Here is a 22906-nt window from a genome sequence, read left to right on the forward strand (position 1 = left end):
AAAACGGCTGTCGACTCTAGTTTTTAGCAAACTTTTGGAATTTATTGAGGACTGTTTTCAGCTGCGGACTACTACATATTTGCTTTGCTAGTGAGCATGTATTAGCAGGATGGTAAATGTAGACTTGACACTAAACATGTCCATGGTAAAGAAGTTAAATGTATGTTTAAATTGTTTGGCTAAGATCTGAATCAAGAGGTCAACTAGTCCCAAAAAGTCACTGGTTCCAACTTCCTAATAGAATATTTTACTTTTCTTAGTCCACTTTTATAGTAAATTCATTATCTTTGGGTTGTTGGTTGTTTTTTTGGGCCATGGGATTTGTTAACATAGTGAATATTGCCAGTCTAATCCTGTAAAGGTACAGTAGTTGACATCACTAAAAGGAACAGCAGGATGGATAGATAGAAGCACATGTTCCCACCAAACCAGGTGGTAACATCTTCAAAACCTGAAAGACATAATTGACTCTACTCTCCTAATTTTGTGAAGAGGCCATTTTCAATTCATCAGGTTTTTTTTTCGTTTTTTCTGATGCTTATTGTGTTGCGGTCCGAAGCCCCTCCTGGCCAAACCTGATATCTTTCAGAGAGCTCTTTTCTCTGATGCTCTGATGCACTTGGCAGGGCCTCCCTCCCTCTCTCACTCTGCCTCTGTCTGTTAATGCCCCCACCGTCATAGCATCTACAAGTACCAAAACACATTAGACATTTAATAGCCATGCTCAGGTTGCATTGATCTTATCAATAGAGCCCAGAAAGATACACATCTCTGCTGCTGCTGGTGAATAATTTCTAGACTCACAAGTGAAATGGCCTTGTTGTTGTGTCTTTACTTACACCTAAACCGGCCTAAAGCCAATCTAGTTTTGTATTAGTCTCACACCTGTGCTGTGACAAATACATCTGCAATCTATTTGAAAAGAGAGGCTACACATTCAATTATGGTATATTTAAGACGCTCCTGTAATTCATATGACTTGTGCCTGCGACTGGAATAAATTATCTTTGATTACATTTTTCTCATGTTCCTCAATGATGCATGCAATATTAGCCATCATCAAACTGGCTCAAGTGTGATGGTTTGAATATGTAACAGATGATGAATGTATAATCAGCCAGGGGATGTTATGTGAAACGGTTAGCAGAAAGAGCTATACTGTATGCAGCCTCAGCACCATCAAATTCCCAGGTATTATCTCATTTGTTATTTTCCGGAATACAAGACGTGAATCCGCCTGAATAAGGGTCAGTTCATTTGTAATGACGGTGGTCTGCCGGCTGTATTCATATTCAAATTCATACTCTTAATTTCTTTTGTTAGCAACATTTAAATGTAAGAAATTCTTCCCAGGCTCTTTATATTCAGTTGTTCGGGTTAATTATCAAGTGTTAATCCCGCACTGATTGTCATGTTAAGTCGGTGGATGCCTGTGTTTTCTTTCCTTTCTTTATTTTATTCTGGCGAGGCATTAAGTGAACCTGGCAGGTGCTCGCTCTCCAAGCCTGCGTGAATGAAATATGAGCTGCAATGTCAACTGAACTTGTCACAGACAAGCCAGGATGAATTAATGATAAGAGAGCAGAGGTGTGTTTTAATGTGTTCTCTCTCTGATGGAGGGTCTCAGCAAACGTATTATCGCATACTGTACACCTGCTGGTTTTTGTATAAACATGGAACAGAGAAAAAAGGTGGATTAGCGATAAGGTGATGCATGTATAGAGAAAATCTTGGACTGCTAATTCTAAGTCTGAAGAAAATGAATAGTCCTGTGCGTCACCTGGACTGTTATCAAGTGACTTTTCAGAAGTAGTGTAATTAAATGTGTTTAGACTTTTCCAATATGGACTTTAAATGTGTCTTACCTTAGCCTTTAAAGACGTTCTGCTCTTTGAGGCTTTGCCTTATTCTATACTTTCATTCAGATGAAGAAAACCTATTTCTCCTTTGAAAGACCTTCATTTTCAGTCATTTTTTTAAAGGGATTAGAGCGGCTGCGGAAAATGATGGAATGTCTGTCGCTTTCCACCACAGTTCAACAAGCGCGGTGATAGACTTGTATTAGTTATTCCAATGTTGATTCAGGCATAGATTCTGAATGATCAATGCCTCTGGCTGAACAAAAAAATAACGCTTGCTTGTTTGATGGGCTCTTAATATTTGCAGGAAAAATGGGGCTGTTCTTTAAACTGCTTTTCCCCTTTTCTCCACTTTTGTTGTGATTATTTATTTTCAAATTGTCCCTTAGGCTAATGTTCCATTTGGCATTTCACACCTCCCTCTCCCATAAATGAACCATCACAGCCATAAATCACTGGACAAACAGAGACTTGTGCAAACCCTGAAAGGTTCAGAGATTTATGTAACACATTCATGTTTTCCACTTCCTCATTTTAGTACTCCACTGGTAAAGCCTAGCTAATAAAAGGTCCTATTAATATTTCCTGTTGCTTAGCAACGGCAGGCAGCAAGTAATAGCATTCTGTGAAAAAATAGATGACCGATAAGGAAAAATTCAATTCTTTTCTCATCTCCTGGGAGAAAGTGCCTTATTTCTCTGGCAATGTGATATGAAACTGTAGTTGTATATTAAGAAATATCTTAAAAGAAATATAGGTTATTTTCCAATTTCATTTGGGGGGATTTGTATCCAGGCTGGAACGGCAGCTCATCTATTTTCTCCACCCTGATAAAGTCAATTAACCTATCGGATTAAGCTAATCATAGGATAAGGTGCCGACTTAATTTCATTCTTTTTAATCAGATATTCTAAAGAGATGGTGTTAAATAACACACACCAAACTTTAAAAGGATCAGTGCTGTGCGACAAATTGCATTTCGTTTATATTGCAGGTTTAATTTAAACTTGTTTTGTACAAACAGAGGTCAGCCACATTATGGAGTGCTATGCAGAATCCCTTCTAATAACACTGCCTATCAGCGTGATCGCAGGTAATGGAAGAGGATCTCCACAGTGACAATTTTCCATTTAGATAATTCATCACGTCGTATTTCAAAAACAGGCAAATAAAAGATGTGTTATCGCACACATGTTGTTGTCAGCGTCCTCCTCCATAGTGTAGATGTGAACAGTGGCATTCAAGCAGAGAACTGAGGCTAAAGAAACAAAGGCAGATTCAGCTGCAGCAGATAGCCAGTGTTATGAAGCAGATACATAGATAAGGGATTTCATATTACACTTAGCCACGGGCCCCTGCTGAGATTTATCATGCCATGAAATCGTGTCCATATTGCACTGTGCCCTATCTCAACCATCCATCAGCTCATTCTGCGTTCACCACCAGGAATAATCTGCCCTGGTGGCGGCGGAGAGTCATCCCGTGTCATCTCACTCTGGGATGTCTCGCCTGCTGTGCCACCAGCCAGTGGACGACCGTGGCTCGAGCCCGGTGATTAAAGCACTTTGTGTATTCATGTTACACAGTTCATATGCGCTGTGTTACTGTAATGCAGCATTAAGAGACAAGAAGCTACAGGCAGGATTCACAGGTGGCACTTAGCCTTAATGGTTTCAAGTAGGAGAAAATGTTTCTAGGAATGATAAGATGATTGTCACAGTTTACATTTGAGATCAGAATAAAAGGGAAAGGTGAGCCAAAACCATACTAATGACACAACATAGGCTTTAGTATATCTTAGCTGTGTCTAGTTACAGCATTTACAGGACTTATAGCTCCTTGTACTGTATTTTGGTATTTTTTGATTATTTTTATAGGATGACCAAAAAATAAATAATACTAATGATAATCAAATGTTGGTAAATCCGCTTTTTAAGATACAGTTAAGAGTAGAAAAATATATTGTTTTGGTTTTTACTCTCTTATAGGTGCTCCTAGTAACTCATTTGGTTTTCTTTCTATTATTTTACAAAAACTATTTTCTGAGTTGTCTTGGTAGCAATACAAAACTTGACTATGAACCTAAGTGATCAGTGAAGTAAAAACACCTCATGATGTGATGCAGTGAACCGTGTGATCCCATGTACCATAACAATTGCAATGAGTTCATTTGTTTGGTAATCCGCTGCAGCATTTGTGATAATTCAAAGCTGCAGAATAAGGTGAGGATGGCTTCTGTCAGAAAGGTGTGACATTTCTCAGAGAGGATTTGACACACATAAAAATCACATTTCCATGACCTGCACTCACTTGTGTGGCGCACACAGTACTGTATGCACCTACTTTTCATTTGTGTGCTCTTTCTTGTTTTTGGGTTCATTATTTCTGCATCTACATTCTCTCTTTTTTGTTGTTCCAGCGCACGCGCTCACACACACACACACACACACACACACACACACACACACACACACACACACACACACACACACACACACACACATGCTCACATACACAAAGTGTGTTTGACACGGCAGTCAGGAGTCTCATTAGTGGGAGCAGAGGAGCCCTGCCGTCTGCTGTCAGAAGTGTGTGTCCCTACCGCTCCTCACAACCGTCTCCTACATGTCATGTCAGGCAAGGCTCTGATTCTCTGACGCCGTGCTTTGTGAGGTGAGCTCGGAGACACGCCCGGGCTGAGAGGCAGCGACACGGGGGGAGAAAGAGACACTGAGAGAGAACAAGAGAGAGAGAGAGAAGAAAAAAGACCTGGGAACAAGAGAGAGAACTGGTAGGGGGGGGGGGGGGGGGGGGGAATAAAAGCAAAGGAGGTTCTGACATTAGCTGTAATGAGGAACATGGAGGATGGTGCCGAGGGGGACATCATGACATTACTATCTGCAAATCAACCACTGCCTTGTTGCTGCCACACATTCTCTCTGAGAGGCGTTCAGGGGGGTACAGTACTGTTCAAACCAGCAGTCACTCATAAAGGGACGTCTGCCTCTTTGTGCTAACGCTCCAAGCTATACTCCTGGATTGTGTAATAAAAATAATAATGGTATTTCAAAACAATTAATAATAAAAGATTGCATAGTGATTAAGTGCTTGACACACAAAGAAAAAATAAAACACAAATGGTTGTCTACACTTTTTTTTTATTGAGCATATCTCTGTGGCACAACTTAAAAAGTAATTCCTAGGTGTTTTATGAAAATACTAATACCAAACGCGTTGGCTAAGACTCTGTTGGGCAAAGTCCATTTCAACAGTGCGGCTACTCAAGACGTTCTTTGTAAATAGCTTTTTCTCCCTTTTCAAGTACAAATAATGATGTCCTTATGCTGTTGGTTTGTGAGGTATTGCTGTTTCCCTGCCAGATGAATTACTTGATCACAGTTCAGCACAGGAGGTGCAAGAGCAACTATTTCACATTTTTCCTTTTGACTAACATGTAATTGGAACGATTAAAAGTGACCTTATAGTTCCTTGTTTTGGTAACACCGAGGGACTGCCAAGCTGTGAAATAAAATGAGGTTTTAACAGTGTGTTGCTAAATGCAGTTGGCTGCTAGAGCACCTGGATCATAGCATCATATCACAGCTGAATCAATGATTTTGTATAAGTCATCCTGAGTACTATTTGAAATATATCAAATGAAGCTTTGGTACTTGTGTGTCTTCTTCTTAAACATCTGCTGCCCATCACATTGTCTTACTTAGCATCTGTCTGATATCACAAGAAGAGAGAAGCAGCGTTCTGCCTTTGCTTTCATACTTAAGTAGCGTATGATTCATAAATCCACTCTCTCATTAATTCTCCACAGCTTGTGTAAATGACCCTCCTGGGCATATATAAGCTTGATAAACCGAAGACATGGATGAAGGCAGAGAGAAGAAGAGAAAGAAGGAGAGAGTGTGGAAGGGAGGGGGGAGAGGTGGAGCCTCGAAGGCTCTTTGAGGAACAGAGTTGTTAGTGCTTTGGCCTCGGGGTGAATGAGAAGTAGCTTTGAGCGCTGTGAGGCCCAGGGTTGGCTCCCTACCTAAAGGCGTGTTTACCACCGTGTTGCGCGGCGGCTGTGCTTTTGAAGGATCAGTCTTGAACGCGCCTCTAATTAAAGCTGTCATGGCTGGGTGCCTGCAGGGATAATGTTCTATTATTATAGTCATTTGTTTCAATTAAACGCTGGGTGATTTTACAATAGCAGCCGTGAACCTGTGTGAGTGAGCCATCACTCTAAACAAGATGGCTCCAGTCAAGCAGCGAGTGGGGAGAGGAAAGTCTCAGGACTCTTAGAACAGGAGCGCTGATAACTGAAAGTATATTAGCACAGATTAAAGCAATTCAACAGGTGACGTTTTCTTTAAAAAGTCTTATCATTGGCAAACACATTCCACCTTCAATTTACATGTTTAAGTACTAAAAGTGAAATGAGTCTGCACCTAATTAAAAACTGACACACTGAATATTTATTAATTTATTTTTAGATGATGATAAAAGTTAAAGCACAGCATTTATTGATTCTTAAGCATCAAGAGACTGGGTTAATAGGATGGCAGGGCAATAAAACCTTGCATAGCAATCAACCTGCTTATTTAAAAGATGAAACAGATGCCACTCTGGTATAATCACCATGAGGACGGAGCAAGGTTAGCTGCTTTACTCTCCTGCAGTGTGGATCTCTCCTCTTTCTCCTCCTAGCTGCATAGGGCTCTCTTCTCCCCTTTTCTCATCTCTGTGCTGGTGGTCAAATCCCCTTAGCTAAATCAAATGGTGCAGGCAATTGGAGCGGCCGTGAAACCATTTCAAAGGTAAGGTCAGCAGGAGCAGGGGAACAATGGCTTTGTGATATTCCATCTCACACACAATGTGCTACACATAATTGGAAAGCCTTTGTTATTTGACTCCCATTTGACTATGATGTACAAGATGTGAATACAAACACGACAGGCGCAACGATGGCAGAGGAACACGTTCGCTCCGAGTTTCCTGGCTTTACATCACAGTTTAGGTCTGCCTGGCTGCTCATCACCAAAGCAATATCTAACTGTCCCCTTGCTAACTTTGCAGATGGATTTTTAGTACTGAGGTCATGTGGGTTTGTTGTGTCTCTTTTCATGCTGTTCCCCTACTTTTGTCCTCTCTCTTATGTCTTTCTGCCTGTCTGTTCCAGTGTCCTCTTTCCTTTCCTTTGCCTTTTCCTCCTCTCCATTTATGAGAGATCTCCTGGGGCTTTACAACAAACAACTACATTGCTGGAGGTTAAGCACAGCCCTGACAATTCCCAAGAGAACTCAGAATCCAACTTTATAAATAATCTAAATATGGACAAAATATAACTTTAGGGCACTGCATTGCTCAAGTTTGCAGTTGTTGGTTTAGTACCACGAAATGCAGCAGAACAAACAGAAGAGTTATGAGTTGTAACATGTAATAAGATAACTTCCAGGCTAGCTTTCTCAACCCAAAACCATCACGTTTATGCTGCTCAAAAATATAACATCATGTCCATGCTGCGTCACAGAGCACATCATGTATCCGGAAATAAAAATCAGTATTCTTGTCTGTCTATGTCAAAAGTCCGCAAAAAGTCAGTATGTGTTAGATAATAAAGGCAGAGAGCAGTGACCAAAGTCCTGCTACTCACTGTGCCCCCCCCCCCCCCTTTTTTTCCCCCGAATGATACCATTAGGAATTAGCATACAGTACCTATGGCAACCGGCAACCTTTGTCAGATTCTTTCATAATATTTGTACAGCCGTCTGCCGCTCGCTTTATTTAGCTCAGGCTTGATGGCGCTATGTGATAACTTCTAGCTCTCTCTCTGCCTCGCACAGGTGAAAGCACCAACTAAAAGCACCCGGAGACGTATTAAATAATGACATAAGAGCTATTAGGAGTAAATTATCTCAGTAGGATTGTTGTGATTATGTCTAATGAGCACACATCCTGTAGGTGTTATACTGTATGCATTGATTTTAGTAACAGTCGTAATGCACACTTTCAAACATACGAATCAGCCTCTTTCTGCTTGCATTGCTTTGTTTTTACAGTAACAATGTTCAAAGCTAATATTTCATTTGATTCTGTATTTTCTGGTGACTTATACCACTTAATTAGTTTAGACAGACCACTCGGCTCTAATGAAAATGGACTCAACGCTATGAAATATGAGAGCAAAGATAAAGAATGTCAAATGAAATGTGTGTTTGATTTAAAATAAAACCAAGAAAAACTATGAATTATTTTGATTATTTATGTAAATGAATGCAATTCGACTAAATGAATGCAATCTCCATTGAGTCGCATATCACATGTTTTTACAATTAAAAACAATGTGTCTTAAACCCTTTAAATTTAACTTTGAAAATAAATGTTTGCAAGTCTGTAAGAGCTTTTAAGTGACCCTTTTTTAGTTTCTGCTTCTACGACACTCAGTACCCATAATGCCACGCTGCCTTCCCCCGGTGAACTCCTCTGCTCGGCATGTCTGCTTCTTGTTTATATTAAACATGGTGTGGCTCAGATTAAAGGGTGACAATTTTGCCTGGAGGCTGTTGCTATGGAAATGCATCTGCTATAGCTATGATAGGCCATTCATGTTTGATTAATTGGTTTTTCAATGCTTCTTGGTTTGTGAGGACCCTTAAAGAGCAAGTCCATAGCAAATGGAAAATTAATGGATTTCTATTTCCTTCTCTTTTCCCTTTCTTCCTCTTTTTTCCCCTGCTTTCTTATTACTTATTTTGCTGAAGCTATTTTCTCATGTTTTAAGAAGTGGTGGTGTTTTGAATTATTATTGGAAGTTGTCGATTGCTGTGGATGGGGGGAGGTTAGAGCTTGGTTATTTGAAATGCAAAAGGAATGTCTTTGTTCATGTCTGCCTTTTGTGTGCAGCTGCTGAGGCAAACACAGAATCTAATGTCGTGTGAATATTATGAGTTTTCAAAGCAGGCCAGAGCCTCGTACTACATTACTTTGTTGTGCATTTTTATTCCAGCAATCTACTGGGACCAATTATGATTAGAGAGCCGAGCCTTCATCTTTGAACCTCTGCTCGTGTTTATCAAGACTTCATATGCTCGGGCCTTTTCAATTTGATCTTTTTAGCACTTCACTAATGTGTAATGTATTATTTAACTCATAAATGTTTCAAAGAGCTAACAAATGCTGGTTCATCACTTTCTGATCTGTAAATTGCCAAACATTCCCATTTATGCCTACATTAAAAGCATCCTTTGGTCCGTGTTCATGTTCTGTCCGGATGAATCTTGAAGAAAAAGCTTTCATGTAGTTATTATTGAATATCTTTTAAGATGGCTAAGAGCAGAACTTTGTGAGGGTCTGATTCTGTAATCACTCTGAAGGGTGTTCTCTATGCGGGGGGGCTTTCTCCAGCTGCGAGCACCACTTTTGTTGCTATTTCTAGGCCCAAGTGTAGAAAAAGGTGGTGTTTAACTTTGCACTAAGTGATATTTTTCTCTTTCACAGCGTGCAGTGAGCATAATACATCTACAGGGGGTTGATAGGGTTGTTGATCAATTCCATAGAGATGATAGCTTTGCAAGGTGCAGATCTATACTTTAAACTTTCCAGAAGCAGGAACTGAAGTCTTCCGCAAACACAACCAGGTCACCATGTCTCAAGGACCCTGGAGGGCCTGCACTTATTGCACTACTTAGTGATTACTTATAGATGTAAATAGAAGTGAAAGTAAATCATGGATTTTACCTTTAACTGCAATAAAAAGCTCCTTTGACAAATGATTTAATTCTGAGTTAAGTGATAAGGTGTCATAGCTAATTTTTGTGAAGCTTTCCAACGTTTGGCTTGACATTTGAAGAAGTGTAAAAGCTTTGACTTAAATCGGGGAAAAACATATTTTTTTTATTCCAAAATAATTCCAATCTAATTTTAGCTCTGTTTTGGGTCTTCACTAAGTCCTGAGAAATATATCTGGCTCTTTAGCTGCTCTCCTACATTCAAAAGATGGTCGCTTCCTGTTTCTGTCTGCCATTTGGTGCTGAGATGGTATTGTAGTGAGAGAATTGCTGCAAACATCTGCCATTTCAAATGGGTGATTCCACCACACACTATAAAAAATAAAAGAGAAGGAAGTTGTGGACTGAAAAAACATTATTATAAGTTCAAAGACGATAAATGCTTTTGCTAAGGGGGGTCTCTGAGCATGTGTAAAATACTACTTTACAGCTGCTTTAAGCTCTTCGTATGTTAATAGTCATACCTTTCATTAAAAAGAAACAGATCTTTACAGAGGTTTATGGGGGTCTCATTTCTTTGATTGACAGCTGTCTGAGCCTATCACAGCTTGGCGTGTTGACTTCTGCACTCATCAGTTTCCATCCACCTCCAACTCATTGATATCTAGATATTCTGGCTCTGTTAACTGACAATATGGCAGCAGGCCATACACCCAAAGGCTTTCAGGCTTCAACATTAACCTTCAGAAAACTATGGGGAATGTCACAGATGCTATATTCATTTTTTTCTTGTCTGGTTAGTTAAGATTGAATGGTAATAGGAAGCAAAGTAGATTTATTTCAAAGTCTGAGTGAGTTGTGTTGGTTGGTGGGGGTTGAGAGATAACATATGTTTTTTGGGAGATATAAAGCTGATTAATCACCTTGCTCCCAGTATTCAAAATGTGCTAAAGCCTGGTACCAAAGAAGTACAATAAATGAACTTGGCCACAAACTTGCAAGTTTGAACAAATGGCCTGCTACTGTAATGGCAAAAGACAATTGAAAACAAAAAGAGAAGCTTTCCAATTACCAGCCTTAGTTTAACAATGAGAACCTGCACGAGGGGTTTTGTGTGTGTGTAGTTTCTTCCAACAGACACATTTCCCTCATTCCTCAATTATACATTTTTTCTAACACACATGCATATTTATTCAAACTATTTTCCAAGTCTTTGCATATTTGGCTAATTGGCATACTTTCATAACATTGACTAGAGGAGCAAATAGTAAAGCTGGTGTTCTTCTCTCACCCCAGATGCAGGAGATGGCTTTGCACCACCACCACCACCACCAACAACAACAGCAACACCATCACCAGCACCCAGACGGCGCTCATTATGACCGCGCCCGTCACCACTCCCTGATAAACCGCTCACCTCCGATACTGCCCAACCCCATGAGTGCACTGACCCAGCTAAACCCTCATGTGAGCAGGAGTGCCCTGCCTCATGGTTCCCCCTCTCCTCCCGGGAGTAAATCGGCCACACCCTCCCCCTCAAGCTCCAATCAGGAAGAGGAGACTGATCCTCATTCGAAGGTACTGATGTAGCAACGCATGTCCGGCTTATAGCAGTGGAGTAGGAGGCGAGGGCTTGGCAGTCAGAGATGGTTTGCATGCTGACTTTAGTTGTGGAATCCAAACAGGAGTAGCCATGCTTGTGCTTGTTATTGGGTTTGCTGGGAAACTCACCTGGTTGCACACGTTTGCTGTTGAATGGAACTGAAGCCATGATTTCCTTTGTTTTATATGAGTATGTAATTTAGTGTAGGATTGTGGTGTCACATTAAGAAAAGAAAACTATATTAAAAATATTGTCTTCATGATTGATTCTAGGTGTAGACACTGTTATTAAAATGTTCTCTTTTTCTAATTTCCAAACACTTACAGACACATGAAATGAGAAACGATATGAAACCTTTTCCCTTAAGTTATTTAGGAATGTCCTGCATTTTCTTTCTAAAGAGAACAGACCACCCTTATTTACAGATGTGATGAATACTGTAATTGGTTGATCATCAATAACACAGATACAAAGTATTGGCAGTCTTATTTTGGCATTAATGTTATATACAATCTGGTTTGAGAGCTACACTTCATTTTAATCACTAATTTATTTAAATGATAAGAGAAGGATACTTGTTTACAGTCTTTCGGTTGGTATAAATCTGTAAAACTGCTTTCATAAATTGCCCACAAACCAATGTCTCTGTGGATTTGCTTCGTTTCTATCAGGGGAATGCGAATGAGTGTATAATTGAATCTGCCACATCCACAGTGTTTCAGATTCATCTGTGTATTTAAATGCTCCACCAGCATGCAGTGATACAGTATAAAAAAAAAGATCCTTTAGCTAAAGAAAATATATTTCCCTGCATATACATCTCTGCTGTGCTTCTCACTGCGTGCGTGAATAAAAATGATTACCATCTCTCCTATCAGTAAGTAATTCCATTTGCTCTCTCCAATTCACTCTGAGACCACATCAAAGCCAGAGCAGATACAGCAGGCGATTTAAAATTCCTTTCACCCCTAGCTCGAAAGTCAGGATTTATGACTTGCTGAACAACTGAAGAATAAAGATTTGAAAAGGTTTGATAAATTCAACTAACAGATGTTATTTCTGACAAAGTAAGGCGGAAAAAATAAATGCTGTCAACCAGTGGCGGTGTCAAAATGTTACTGTCAGTGAATCGCGCTGCAATAAAATAACTAACCACCAAATTAGAAAGCGTTGTATTTGCAGTGTCAATAAGTCGTTTTGTTTTTTGTGTTTTTTGATGGTCTTCCAGATCACGGGAGAGAAGCGGCCGTCTTCAGAGATGATGAAGCCCAAGCCCAAACCCCAAAAAAAGAAGAAGAAGAAGGATCCCAATGAGCCGACCAAGCCTGTGTCAGCCTATGCCTTGTTCTTCAGAGACACCCAGGCAGCCATTAAAGGACAGAATCCCAACGCCACCTTTGGAGACGTGTCCAAGATAGTGGCCTCCATGTGGGACGGACTGGGAGAGGAGCAGAAACAGGTACATTTATATTCCGTACATCTACATAAGTTGATCTTTGTAGTGACAGTGCGTACAATCTGCACGTGATATTGTTGCAACAATCTACTGCAAATGTGTAGAACAGGTCCTCCAAGCAGACAGTATGAACAGAACTCCTTCGTATCCGTGTAGTCTGCCTCTTTCTTTGTACCCGCCTTTAGAAATACATCCAAGGCTACGTTTTTTGCTAACAGTTAACTAAATACACATCCGGCAGATGAAGTGCAACATGACAATTCATTTGCAGTCATTTTTTGGCCACACGGAACATGTGTATCTACTTACTTTTAGCTCTGTTTTTGGTCTCCACCCACTCCTGGGATTAATATCTTCAATTTGAGCTGGTATATACTCCGCTATGTTCACCAGTTTGTTGCTAACTTTATTTGTCTTGTATTTGGTGCTGGGAAGGCACTTTTATATATTTCTTGTTTGAACATATGACTGTGAGATTGATCCAAATGAGTAAAGTTAGGGTTATTCTGTGTGGTTTCGTTACCTTCATTTTCCATTATATTTGACATGTGATTCCTCATATGAACATCATTGAAAGAAGAGAAAAGTTTTTTACCATTAGCAGTGTTGATAGATATATGGCCCTGAATATTTTCACGAGTCGATTTTATTTTTATTACAGCCTGACTTGAGCGTAGGGAACTGCATCAACATTTGCCGCAGTAAAGTGCATTTCCACGCAGCACATTTTCTGTTTCATTTCAGCTTTTCAGACCAAAGTCAAAGGAGTTTCTATGTGTTTGTGGTAACAAATGATGGTGTGAAATGAATTGAAAACGAGACAGTCTGATGATCATGCGCAGACTCATATTTTTTAGAATATCCAGTCAGGGCACAGCCTATTGGGTGTCAAATAAAAGCACCTGTCTCCATGACAAAGTGCAGCCCATTCTCCTCAGCCCCAGCCACCGTCAAAATAGACCCTATCTAGCATGTGTGTGTTTTTCTCCCACCAAACCTACTTTATACGCTGGACTTTGGAGGCCGTCTGTCCCTTTTATTTGCAGTTAATTTTTGCCGCCTTCACCGGGGCTCTTCACCATGAATCTTCATTTTGCCGCTGACACCCTTGAATGTGAATTCCTCATTTCCTGTCCTTTTATTTATATCTGTTGCCTGGTGATTTGATCATGCTGGGAATACAAGATTAGCAATTGCCTTGTCCTTGGTTTTGCCTCAAGGACATCTGCTCCTGAAATGTTATTGTTTGTGCTTCTTAACCCTTTGTGTCCCGGCTTCTTTTTCGACTTAGATTTTGCACTGTAGATGTAACACTCTCTCTCTCTCTCTCTCTCTCTCTCTCTCTCTTCCTCCCTCTTTCTGTCTCTCACTACTACTAAATGCATTTGTCCTTCACAGTATTACCCGTGAACAGAGACGACACTAACAAAAGGGCAATTCCGTCAATAAAAATCTGCCCATTCATTGTGCCATTCAACAGCTAATTTTTTTATTTGTTTGTGCATTTATATGTTTAATCAAACGTGTCACCTCGCAAGACACATAATTAACTTGAGGTAATGATGTCATTATGGAATGAGATGTAGGACCCTGTCTGGGCAATAACACTGTGATTGCTCTAATTATTCTCTGTGACTAGCGCTGTCACTTATTCCTGCATAGCAAATGGATAAACTTGATAACCATGTATTTACAGAGTGCAACCAATTCAGCTACTGCCTGCTAATACTCATTTAGGTCAAAAGATATTAAAATGTATGTCTTTGGTGTTAACAACATATTGAAGCATCCTCTATCCACAACTAATGACCAATACTTATGATAAAATGCATTTAGCGTGAAAACTTCTCATTCCAGAGACCTATTCAATAAACACCTTTGATTCCGTCTCTCCCTGCTCTTTCACTGTTAATGTTTATGCTGTTATGGTTTTTATTTCCTTTTTTTCTTCCAACATCGGCTGTCATGTAATCTCTATAGGACCGATGAGGTGTGCTCTATAATGTCACAGTCAGACCCTCTGGAGCCATGAAGGCTCACCAGAATGTAAACACAGCCCTTCCCCTACACACAGCTTTGTTTTAACTAGAACGTGGCCCCTGTTTCCAATTACCTATAGCACTTCTCAAACACACCATGCAGCAGAATTCACATAAAGGCATCGAAGGCATGCTCGTTTTATTGCTGTACTTTATTGAAGAAACGATCAGAAGTGTCATTGTCGTGATTTGTGTTCTTTTTGTGATTCGTTTAAGCCTCAATGTGCGTTTTCCCCATGTTGCACACATTGTTGTGTATTCTCCAGTGTCGCCCTTGAGTTATGTAGAACAAAGTCTTTTTTTTAATTCATGTTTATGTTCATATTTTCCTTTTTATTAAGATGTTTTCGGATGCCTGCACGCTGTATAGCATTTTTTAATTCCCGAAGGCCCTTGTTTTATAGTGCAAGATCAATGCGTCATTTGGGCTGCGTTATTCCTCAAGGTGACTACATGTTAAAGCTGCCCTAGAAACACAAAAGAACATTTTTGCTTGTTTTTGCCATTAAAGATTAGGATCAATTTTTACGTTTTTTTTTAGGAGCAGTGGAGAGGAACGGTGATAATGGAGTTTGGTAGCAGAGAGGAGAGACCTTAGCTTTATTTAATTGAGTCTGCTGTGTTGGAGTTGTGTATCAGTGAAAGGTCAGAGATAGAAGGAAGAAAACACAGTCACTCAGTTTAGCCTGTATGTTTAGATGTTAAACTCCGCATATAAGCTACATTTTAGCGTCTATCCAAAGATTTATATGTATTTTTCTGTCAATCTTTTTGTCTCTTTATTTTACTTTCGCATCCACAGTTTTTGTATTTCTTCATTTTATTCTTGACGTATTGTTCTCTCTTCTCCTACCTTCACCACTCTAATCCCTCCACCTTCTCTACCTCCCATTTGTATCCTCCTCCTCCTCCTTCTCCTCCTCCTTCGTCGGTCGCTCGGCTTTTCGGTCGTCGGGGTAATCACTCCCTTCAGTGTCAGCAGGGTGCGGAGTTATTGTCTCCTGTAATTAACTGGTTATCAAACAAGAACATTTCATTAAGGTACAATTAGGGGCTAATTCAGGCGGGACACCTCTGTGTCAGGATTACGATGGAGGCATATGCTCTCCTCTTGCAGCTTTGTTATTTTTAATTTCAACTGACCTGCAGCCTCTGACGGCTTCAATTGCTAATGAATCCACTCACTTTCGAATAATTAGACATCCTTACACTGTAAGCCCGGATAAGTTGAATCAACTTAAAAAAATAGAGGAAAGTGGTTGCCCTCAATAATTAAAGTAAAGCATTATGAAAACTTGAGTCAATTAAACTTACATTTATCAAGGACTTGAATTGTTATTTGAAGTACAATCCACTTCATGTCAAGTTGATTTTACTTACATTTTTAAGTCAACCACTTTCTATTTTTTTAAGTAACGCATTTGGAAAACTTGAGTGAATTTAACTTAAATTATTCAAGGACTGGAATTGTTATTTGAAGTACAATGCACTTCATGTGAAGTTGATTTTACTTAAAATATTGTGTAATATTAATTGCTTTGCCCAATTAATTTAACTTAGAATTTTTAGTTGAAAGTGGTTACATTTCGTATTTATATTTTTTATTCAACTACAAAAAGAAAAGACACAAAAATAAAGTTTTACCTTTATTAAAACTTGAGTGTTTCATTTGGATACAATGAAATTTAGCTTCCTATACAAACTGACAAAAATATTGTACCATACATTTTCCTGAGAACATTGAAACATGAAAGTATGGCAATTTTTCTATATATATATATATATATATAAAGATATGTAGAGCTCTGTAAAAATTAAGAGACCTCTGTAAAATGATTAGTTTCTCTCGTTTAAAAAAAAAAAAAACTGGATTAACATTTGTGTTTTATTCTATAAATTAATGACTGACAACATTTATCCCAAACTCCAAATATTCTCATTTAGAGCGTTTATTTACAAAAAATACCAAATGTTCAAAGTAACCAAAAAGATGGAATGTTTTCAGACCTCGAATAGTGCAAAGAAAACAATTTAAAATTTCATTTTTCAACAACACAATACTAATGTTTTAACATAGGAAGAGCTCAGGAATCAATAATTGGTGGAATAACCCAGATTTTCAATCACAGCTTTCATGCGTCTTGGCTGCTCTGCACCACCTTTCACATTGCTGTTGGGTCACTTATTAAGCCACTCCTGGCACAAAAACTCAAGCAGCTCGGCTTTGTGTGATGGCTTGTGACCATTCATATTCCTCTGGATCACATCTGGATTGACCTGGCTGTGGGGCATGGAGCATTGTCCTGCTGGATAAACCCACCCTCAGCTCAATTCAGGTGTGAATGGAGGAAGACCAGATCAAGACCCTGTCATGGAACAGTTGGAACCCCACTGAAAACCTCTGGATGTGGAATCCAGAGGAAGATGGATGGTCACAAGCCATCAAAGAAAGCCGAGCTGCTTGAGTTTGTGTGCCAGGAGAGACATAAAGTCACCCAGCAACAATGTGACAGACTGGTGGCGAGCAACCAAGACGCATTGAAAGCTGTTATTGAACAATCTGGGTTATTCCACCAAATATTGATTTCTGAACTCTCCCTAAGTTCAAACATTAGCATTGTGTTGTTTAATAATGAATAGGAACTTGTTTTATTTGCATTATTTGAGGTTTGAAAACACAGCATTTTCTCTGTTATTCTGACCAGTTGTAATTTTCTGCAAATAAATGCTCTAAATGACTTCTTTGTTTTGTTTGGAGTTTGGGAGAGATGTTGTCAGTAGTTTATAGAATAAAACACAAATGGAAATGCTAACAAGCTTAATAGGTCAAACAGTGCAAACATGCAACAACAACAACAAAATGCAACAGCATCACCCTCCTCTCCCTCCGTTGGAAGCTTGAGACAGGGGCAGGGTTCTAGTCCAGCTTTGAATGTGGGGGTGGTGTCCGTCACACGACCAAGAAGCCGACAAACAGCTCCCTGGGTGGAAAACAAAAAAAGCATTAAAACTGACTAAAAAAACAACGTGTTTCGGTGCACACTAACAATCCCCCTCAAGTGAAAAAAATGCAGGGGGGTGAAACACTGAAACACATTAATAACAATGAACCACGGCACTCTGGAGAAAAGTATAAGGTTGGAGAAGTCGTTATTTAATTTAATCTGGCTTCGTATGATTAAAAGCAACACGATCATCGACCCGACGCAGTACTGACACTTATTACATGTATATATGTATATATAAAAATAGGGACACCTTGTATTGTTTACTCTCAGTACAGCACCACTTTCCGAACAGGACATTTTGCACGCTAATACAAAATAAAATCGCACTGACACTTATATATATATATAAATAACGACATCTTGTATTTTTGTTACACCCGCTAGACAACAGTGGAGGGTTCGAGAAACAACCGTGTTTGCCGGGTGCACCGCGGCGGAGGTGGGGAGGTTCCAGCCGGGAACCTCCACCCCGCTGCGGGACCCGTGGTGGGACCCCCGAGTCAGACGGTGCGTCTTGGTCACGCTTCATATCGGCCGGCCCGGGAAGGAAGAGACACGCAGAGTGGGGGAAGTCCCCCACCCCAACGCAGCACACCCTCCCGGCCATCAGAGTCGAACCCGCAGTTCGGAGGAACCGACCGCCATAGCACCGGCACTAGGCCGGGCCGGTGGATGACCTCCGATGGTGGGTCGCGTTTGCCATTCGATCAGTAAGAGGAGAAAATGCAACAAGAATTGTCAAAATCAGTTAATATGGATGAGTGGGGGGAGTCGGCGGCTTGACACAGGCTGTGGGGGGACACCCGAGACCGGGCTATGTCCCCGTTAGAAGGAACCGGGTGAAAATAGCCAAAAAATTAAAAAAATTAATAAAACCGGGAAAAGTGAAAATAGGCAACTCGTGAGGCGGCAGAGTCCCCTGTCAACTCCCGGTTACATTCCTCCATGGTGTAATTTGAGCGAAAAATGGCTAAGTCAACTTTTACGAGAACCAGGATGGGGGTTTAAAGGGCTTGACCAAGGCCGACCCAAAGTGCATGGTGAGCGGACTCATCACCTCCGTGAGAGTGGAGGTGTCCTGAAAGTGGAGGCCTGCAGGCAGACCCCTCTCAGGCCATCCAGCTATTTTAGCCGGGCCGGCTAATAAAATGATTGGTCGTGCTTTTTACAGCGATACGGCTTCCACAGATGAACATTTTGTATGTATTATGTCAACGCATTTTTCATATGCATTGCTTATCGGGATGTTAAGAGCATTCCATGGAAATATAACAATAGGTGTTCTGAAATAAATGACATACCCCACCTTTAAGGGACGTTAATCAACAACATCTGAAAACGTAATGTGGTCGCTAATGTTAGCTAAATGGCGTCTCACCAGATGTAGCACAAAGCAGCCGTCCAAGCGCCACCCTCCTCTCCCTAGACAGGCCGTGCTTGGCATGGTTTCTAGCGTCCAGCGGTGGGGTGGTGGTGTCCGACTCACACGACCTAAAAGAAAGGTGACAAAAACAGCAACTGGGTGAAAAAAAAAATCTACGTCTTTCAGTGCACACGAACAAGTGAAAAAAGTACAGCACTAATCTGTTTTTTAAATCTATCTGCACCATAGCCTTACTATCGCTCAGTAAAAGTTAAACAAAAGCGAGAGGAAACACACATTGCCTGACTGCCGTAGCGTAGAAGTGATGCCAGTTAAGTGACGTAAATCAACTGAAAACTTAATGGTCGCTATTCAAATCTAGATCCCTCGCGGGCTCCATGATCACACTGTGGGGATTGTTCCCCCGCCTAATGACCACCTAGCAGCACATTATACCACTTATTACACGGCTACATACTAAAAAAACAAACAAATTATTCATAATATCGATTTTTTAAATGATTTTCATTGACTTAAAAATGATCGTAATGCTTCCGCCAAAATAAAAAGTCCGTTCCACGCCGCACCAACGAATGGAATTGTAGATTCAGAAAATAAACGGCAGCATTGATCGAGTTTACCTTGTAACTGTCAAAGTCTGTTAACATTTTATTTTCCTCTAACAAGTACTTAAACAATGCGAGAGAAGCCCACACCGTGTTCCCGCCAGTTGATACTTCCTGTGGCTGTGACACCCAAAAGTACGAGAATTCAACCAAGCCGTGTTAGCTAAATTGCAGGCGCCATATAGATAGAATTATATTATATATCTATTATATGGCTCTGGCTAAATGGCACTCACCAGATTCAGTAGAGTCAGGTGCAAGTCCGGCGTTCAAGTGGGGTTGCCGACTGAGAAATTGCAATTGAGAAAAATGTGGCCGCGGCACATTAAAAGATCCTAATCTTTCCCATCATGCATTGTGAACATGACTAAAACTTGATAATGTAAAGCTACTTAACTTAAAATGATTGACACATTGCTTAACTAACACATGTCAGTATTATATGCTTACATTTGGTAGTCAGCAAGTAGTATATGCTTACATTTGATAGTAATGCAATCAAACTTAAATAATGTCAGTAATTTGTAATTCATTATTTAATTAGATATGAACTCCGGGCTAACAGTGTAGGCATGGTAATTTATTTAAAAGTATCCGTCGTTGCGCAAGTCATTAGCTGTGTTAAATTGATTTGGAATGAAAAGCTGCTGGGAGAAGTTTGGGGTTCATTGAAGAGGCAGCCATGTATCCATCAATATTTAAGGGGTAAGGGGTAAGGTTGTCATTTCTTCTGTAATTCATTTTCTAATGGGGATTATCTATTTTATTAAAACTAGTGTATTCCCTTATTTAAAGCTTCTTGTTCAATGCGGTTCTTTCTTGAAATACCTGAATGTATATGACGGAAGGGAAAATAATAATAATATTGTAAATAGGGACGAGTGAGAGGATACACATCAGGTGTTTGAGCAAGAGATTGTATCCGTCTTCATCCAGGTTTGTTTGCTGTTCTCTGTGTATGTCTGTTTGTTTATTGACTGTATGTGTTAGCTGCTGCCAGCCTTTGTGCATTTGGCAACACATGAATGCTTAATGGTTATTCTACCCCACCTCTTGGAAATAAATGACCCCGTCCATGGAGCCACAGATAGTCTCTCACCGAGGATCAGTAATTACCCGCTGCATTCACACACACACACACACAAACAAACTTTCTTCTTCATATTAAAATGTGCGAGAGATGAGCTGAGATCTGAGTCTTCCTCTTCGATTTTAAGGGTGGACTTTTTGCGACTTGTTTTCCCCGCTTCAAAAAGGCAATGGCAGCTATAAAGAGCCTGTGAGTGACATGTGATGACATTAACTCGAATTCCCTGTCTTAACGCATCATTTGAGGTTCATTCAGAAGGCTTGCAATTGCCTCTTTGCTAATGCTTTTTTGAATTCTTTTATTTTTGTTCTCCTCGTCTGAATGATTTGCTGGGACATCAGCTCTGATTAAAAGATGAGCAACAGCCTTAATAGAGGAAGAGGCTGGAAAGCAACAATGACAAACAGCTTCTCACTTCTCATTTAGCTCCATACTATGTCAAACTCCATCTTGAAGTGCACACAAGCTTTCTCTGCATTTCATTCTGGACATTTTGAATACATAAATGACTAAAATGCAGAGACATCATGCATATGGTCAAATATCCTTTACTTGATAGCTGTGCCATGGATGTTTTTGATTTGTTTTTCATCACAGAGAAAATGGCTAAGTCACAAAAATCACATCTTGACTCAAATGTCCTCCACAGTTTGGACCACAGGGTCATTTTAGCCTTTGGCGTCACCTTGTAATAAATCCTTGTTGTTGTTGTGTTTGCTCCTGCAGAACTACAAGAGGAAAACAGAGGCTGCTAAGAAGGAGTACCTGAAAGCCCTGGCCGCCTACAGAGCCAGTCTGGTTTCCAAGGTAACCACGGGGGTCACATCTTTGATATACATGGGTCAGCGACGATATAAGGGATGATAAATTAGACAGAAATTCCTTTCACTCTTATTCCACGGAAAGGGTCCACTTGCTGCACCGAGGGGTTAGTGTGTGTGTGTGTGTGTGTGTGTGTGTGTGTGTGTGTGTGTGTGTGTGTGTGTGTGTGTGTGTGTGTTGTGTGTGTGTGTGTGTGTGTGTGTGTGTGTGTGTGTGTGTGTGTGTGTGTGTGTGTGTGTGTGTGTGTGTGTGTGTGTGTGTGTGTGTGTGTGTGTGTGTGTGTGTAGCGAGTGTGCTCAGTGGAGAACAGTGAAAATTAGGCCTCACACACACCCAATTTGCAACCTGGGGTGAAATGAAAAGTAGCAGTGCACGTCTGTGTGTGCGTGCTATTTAGCTCTTTAGTGTGCACATGTTAGAGTAGAAGTGGGCATTACCTATCATTTGCTGTCCTCCCTGATGGGATACTAATGTGTTGCCTTAGGTTTTCTCACACTTACTGCTCTCTCTTTGCTCTAGTTTAGCCCAGAACATTATATGAACCACATTGCAAAAGTATATACATATTTAAAAAACATGCTATAATATGCTGTAGTCTTGGGATTTTCACTATAGTTACCACAGCACAGGGGTGTTTCATTCTGCTTTTACACTGCATTTCATTTCCGTTATCCTGCATTGTTTTCGGAACACAACTCTAAATTGCATTAGCATATACCAGGCTCCTCCTCTTCCACCTCCCTCTTCCCCGTCCTCCTTCCTCCCCTCCGCACAGCGCCACACTTCCTCTCGTGCTCATGGGCCAAAAACAAGCACCTTGATTAAGGCATGAATAGTTAATTCATCAGCCTCTTCACTGTGGCATACTTTCAACTAAAAAGACTATTCTCATCTCTTGTCTTTGGTGCAATTAGACATTCATGTCAGAGCTCCTATACAGAGGCTTGATTGATGCTATATGTTGGAAGATTGCCAGTCAAAAAACTGACTAACAAAAATAACCCTGCAGCCCCCCCTCCTCGCTCATTCAGGACCAGCCAATCTGAATGCAGAGCTGAATCTCATGATTCAACGTGACTCTCTTTTTTTTAATTACCAATGAAGGAGCCTTTTCAAAGTGAATTGGGGCGGGTGGAATTGGAGGTAATTGGAGTATCATTTGAAGGATTCGCATCTTCAGCGTGCACCTGTTGCCTTTTTGTTTGGTGACGCATGTTGGTTTGTTTAAGAGAAGAAGAAAAAACTAAAGTTTGATTGCTTCCCACTTTATGTCATGGCACTCCTCTTGTGCTCATTTCAATCCTAAATCTCCAAAGTAC

The 22906-nt window shown here is 40.4% G+C and overlaps 1 protein-coding gene across 3 annotated transcripts in view; it reads left to right on the forward strand.

Moving 5' to 3' along the window:
- tox2 (TOX high mobility group box family member 2) overlaps window positions 1-22906 on the forward strand; it is a 92748-nt gene that overhangs the window by 65244 nt on the left and 4598 nt on the right. For 2 of the 3 annotated variants that reach the window (XM_034138988.1, XM_034138987.1), the window contains exons 5-7: window positions 10877-11158; window positions 12400-12642; window positions 21492-21572. In XM_034138988.1, the coding sequence (XP_033994879.1) occupies window positions 10877-11158; window positions 12400-12642; window positions 21492-21572 (606 nt within the window). The remainder of the gene's footprint in view (window positions 1-10876; window positions 11159-12399; window positions 12643-21491; window positions 21573-22906) is intronic. The other variant, XM_034138989.1, reaches the window with a different exon arrangement.

The sequence above is a fragment of the Trematomus bernacchii genome, unplaced genomic scaffold (genome assembly GCF_902827165.1).
Source record: "Trematomus bernacchii unplaced genomic scaffold, fTreBer1.1, whole genome shotgun sequence".
Lineage (NCBI taxonomy): Eukaryota > Metazoa > Chordata > Actinopteri > Perciformes > Nototheniidae > Trematomus > Trematomus bernacchii.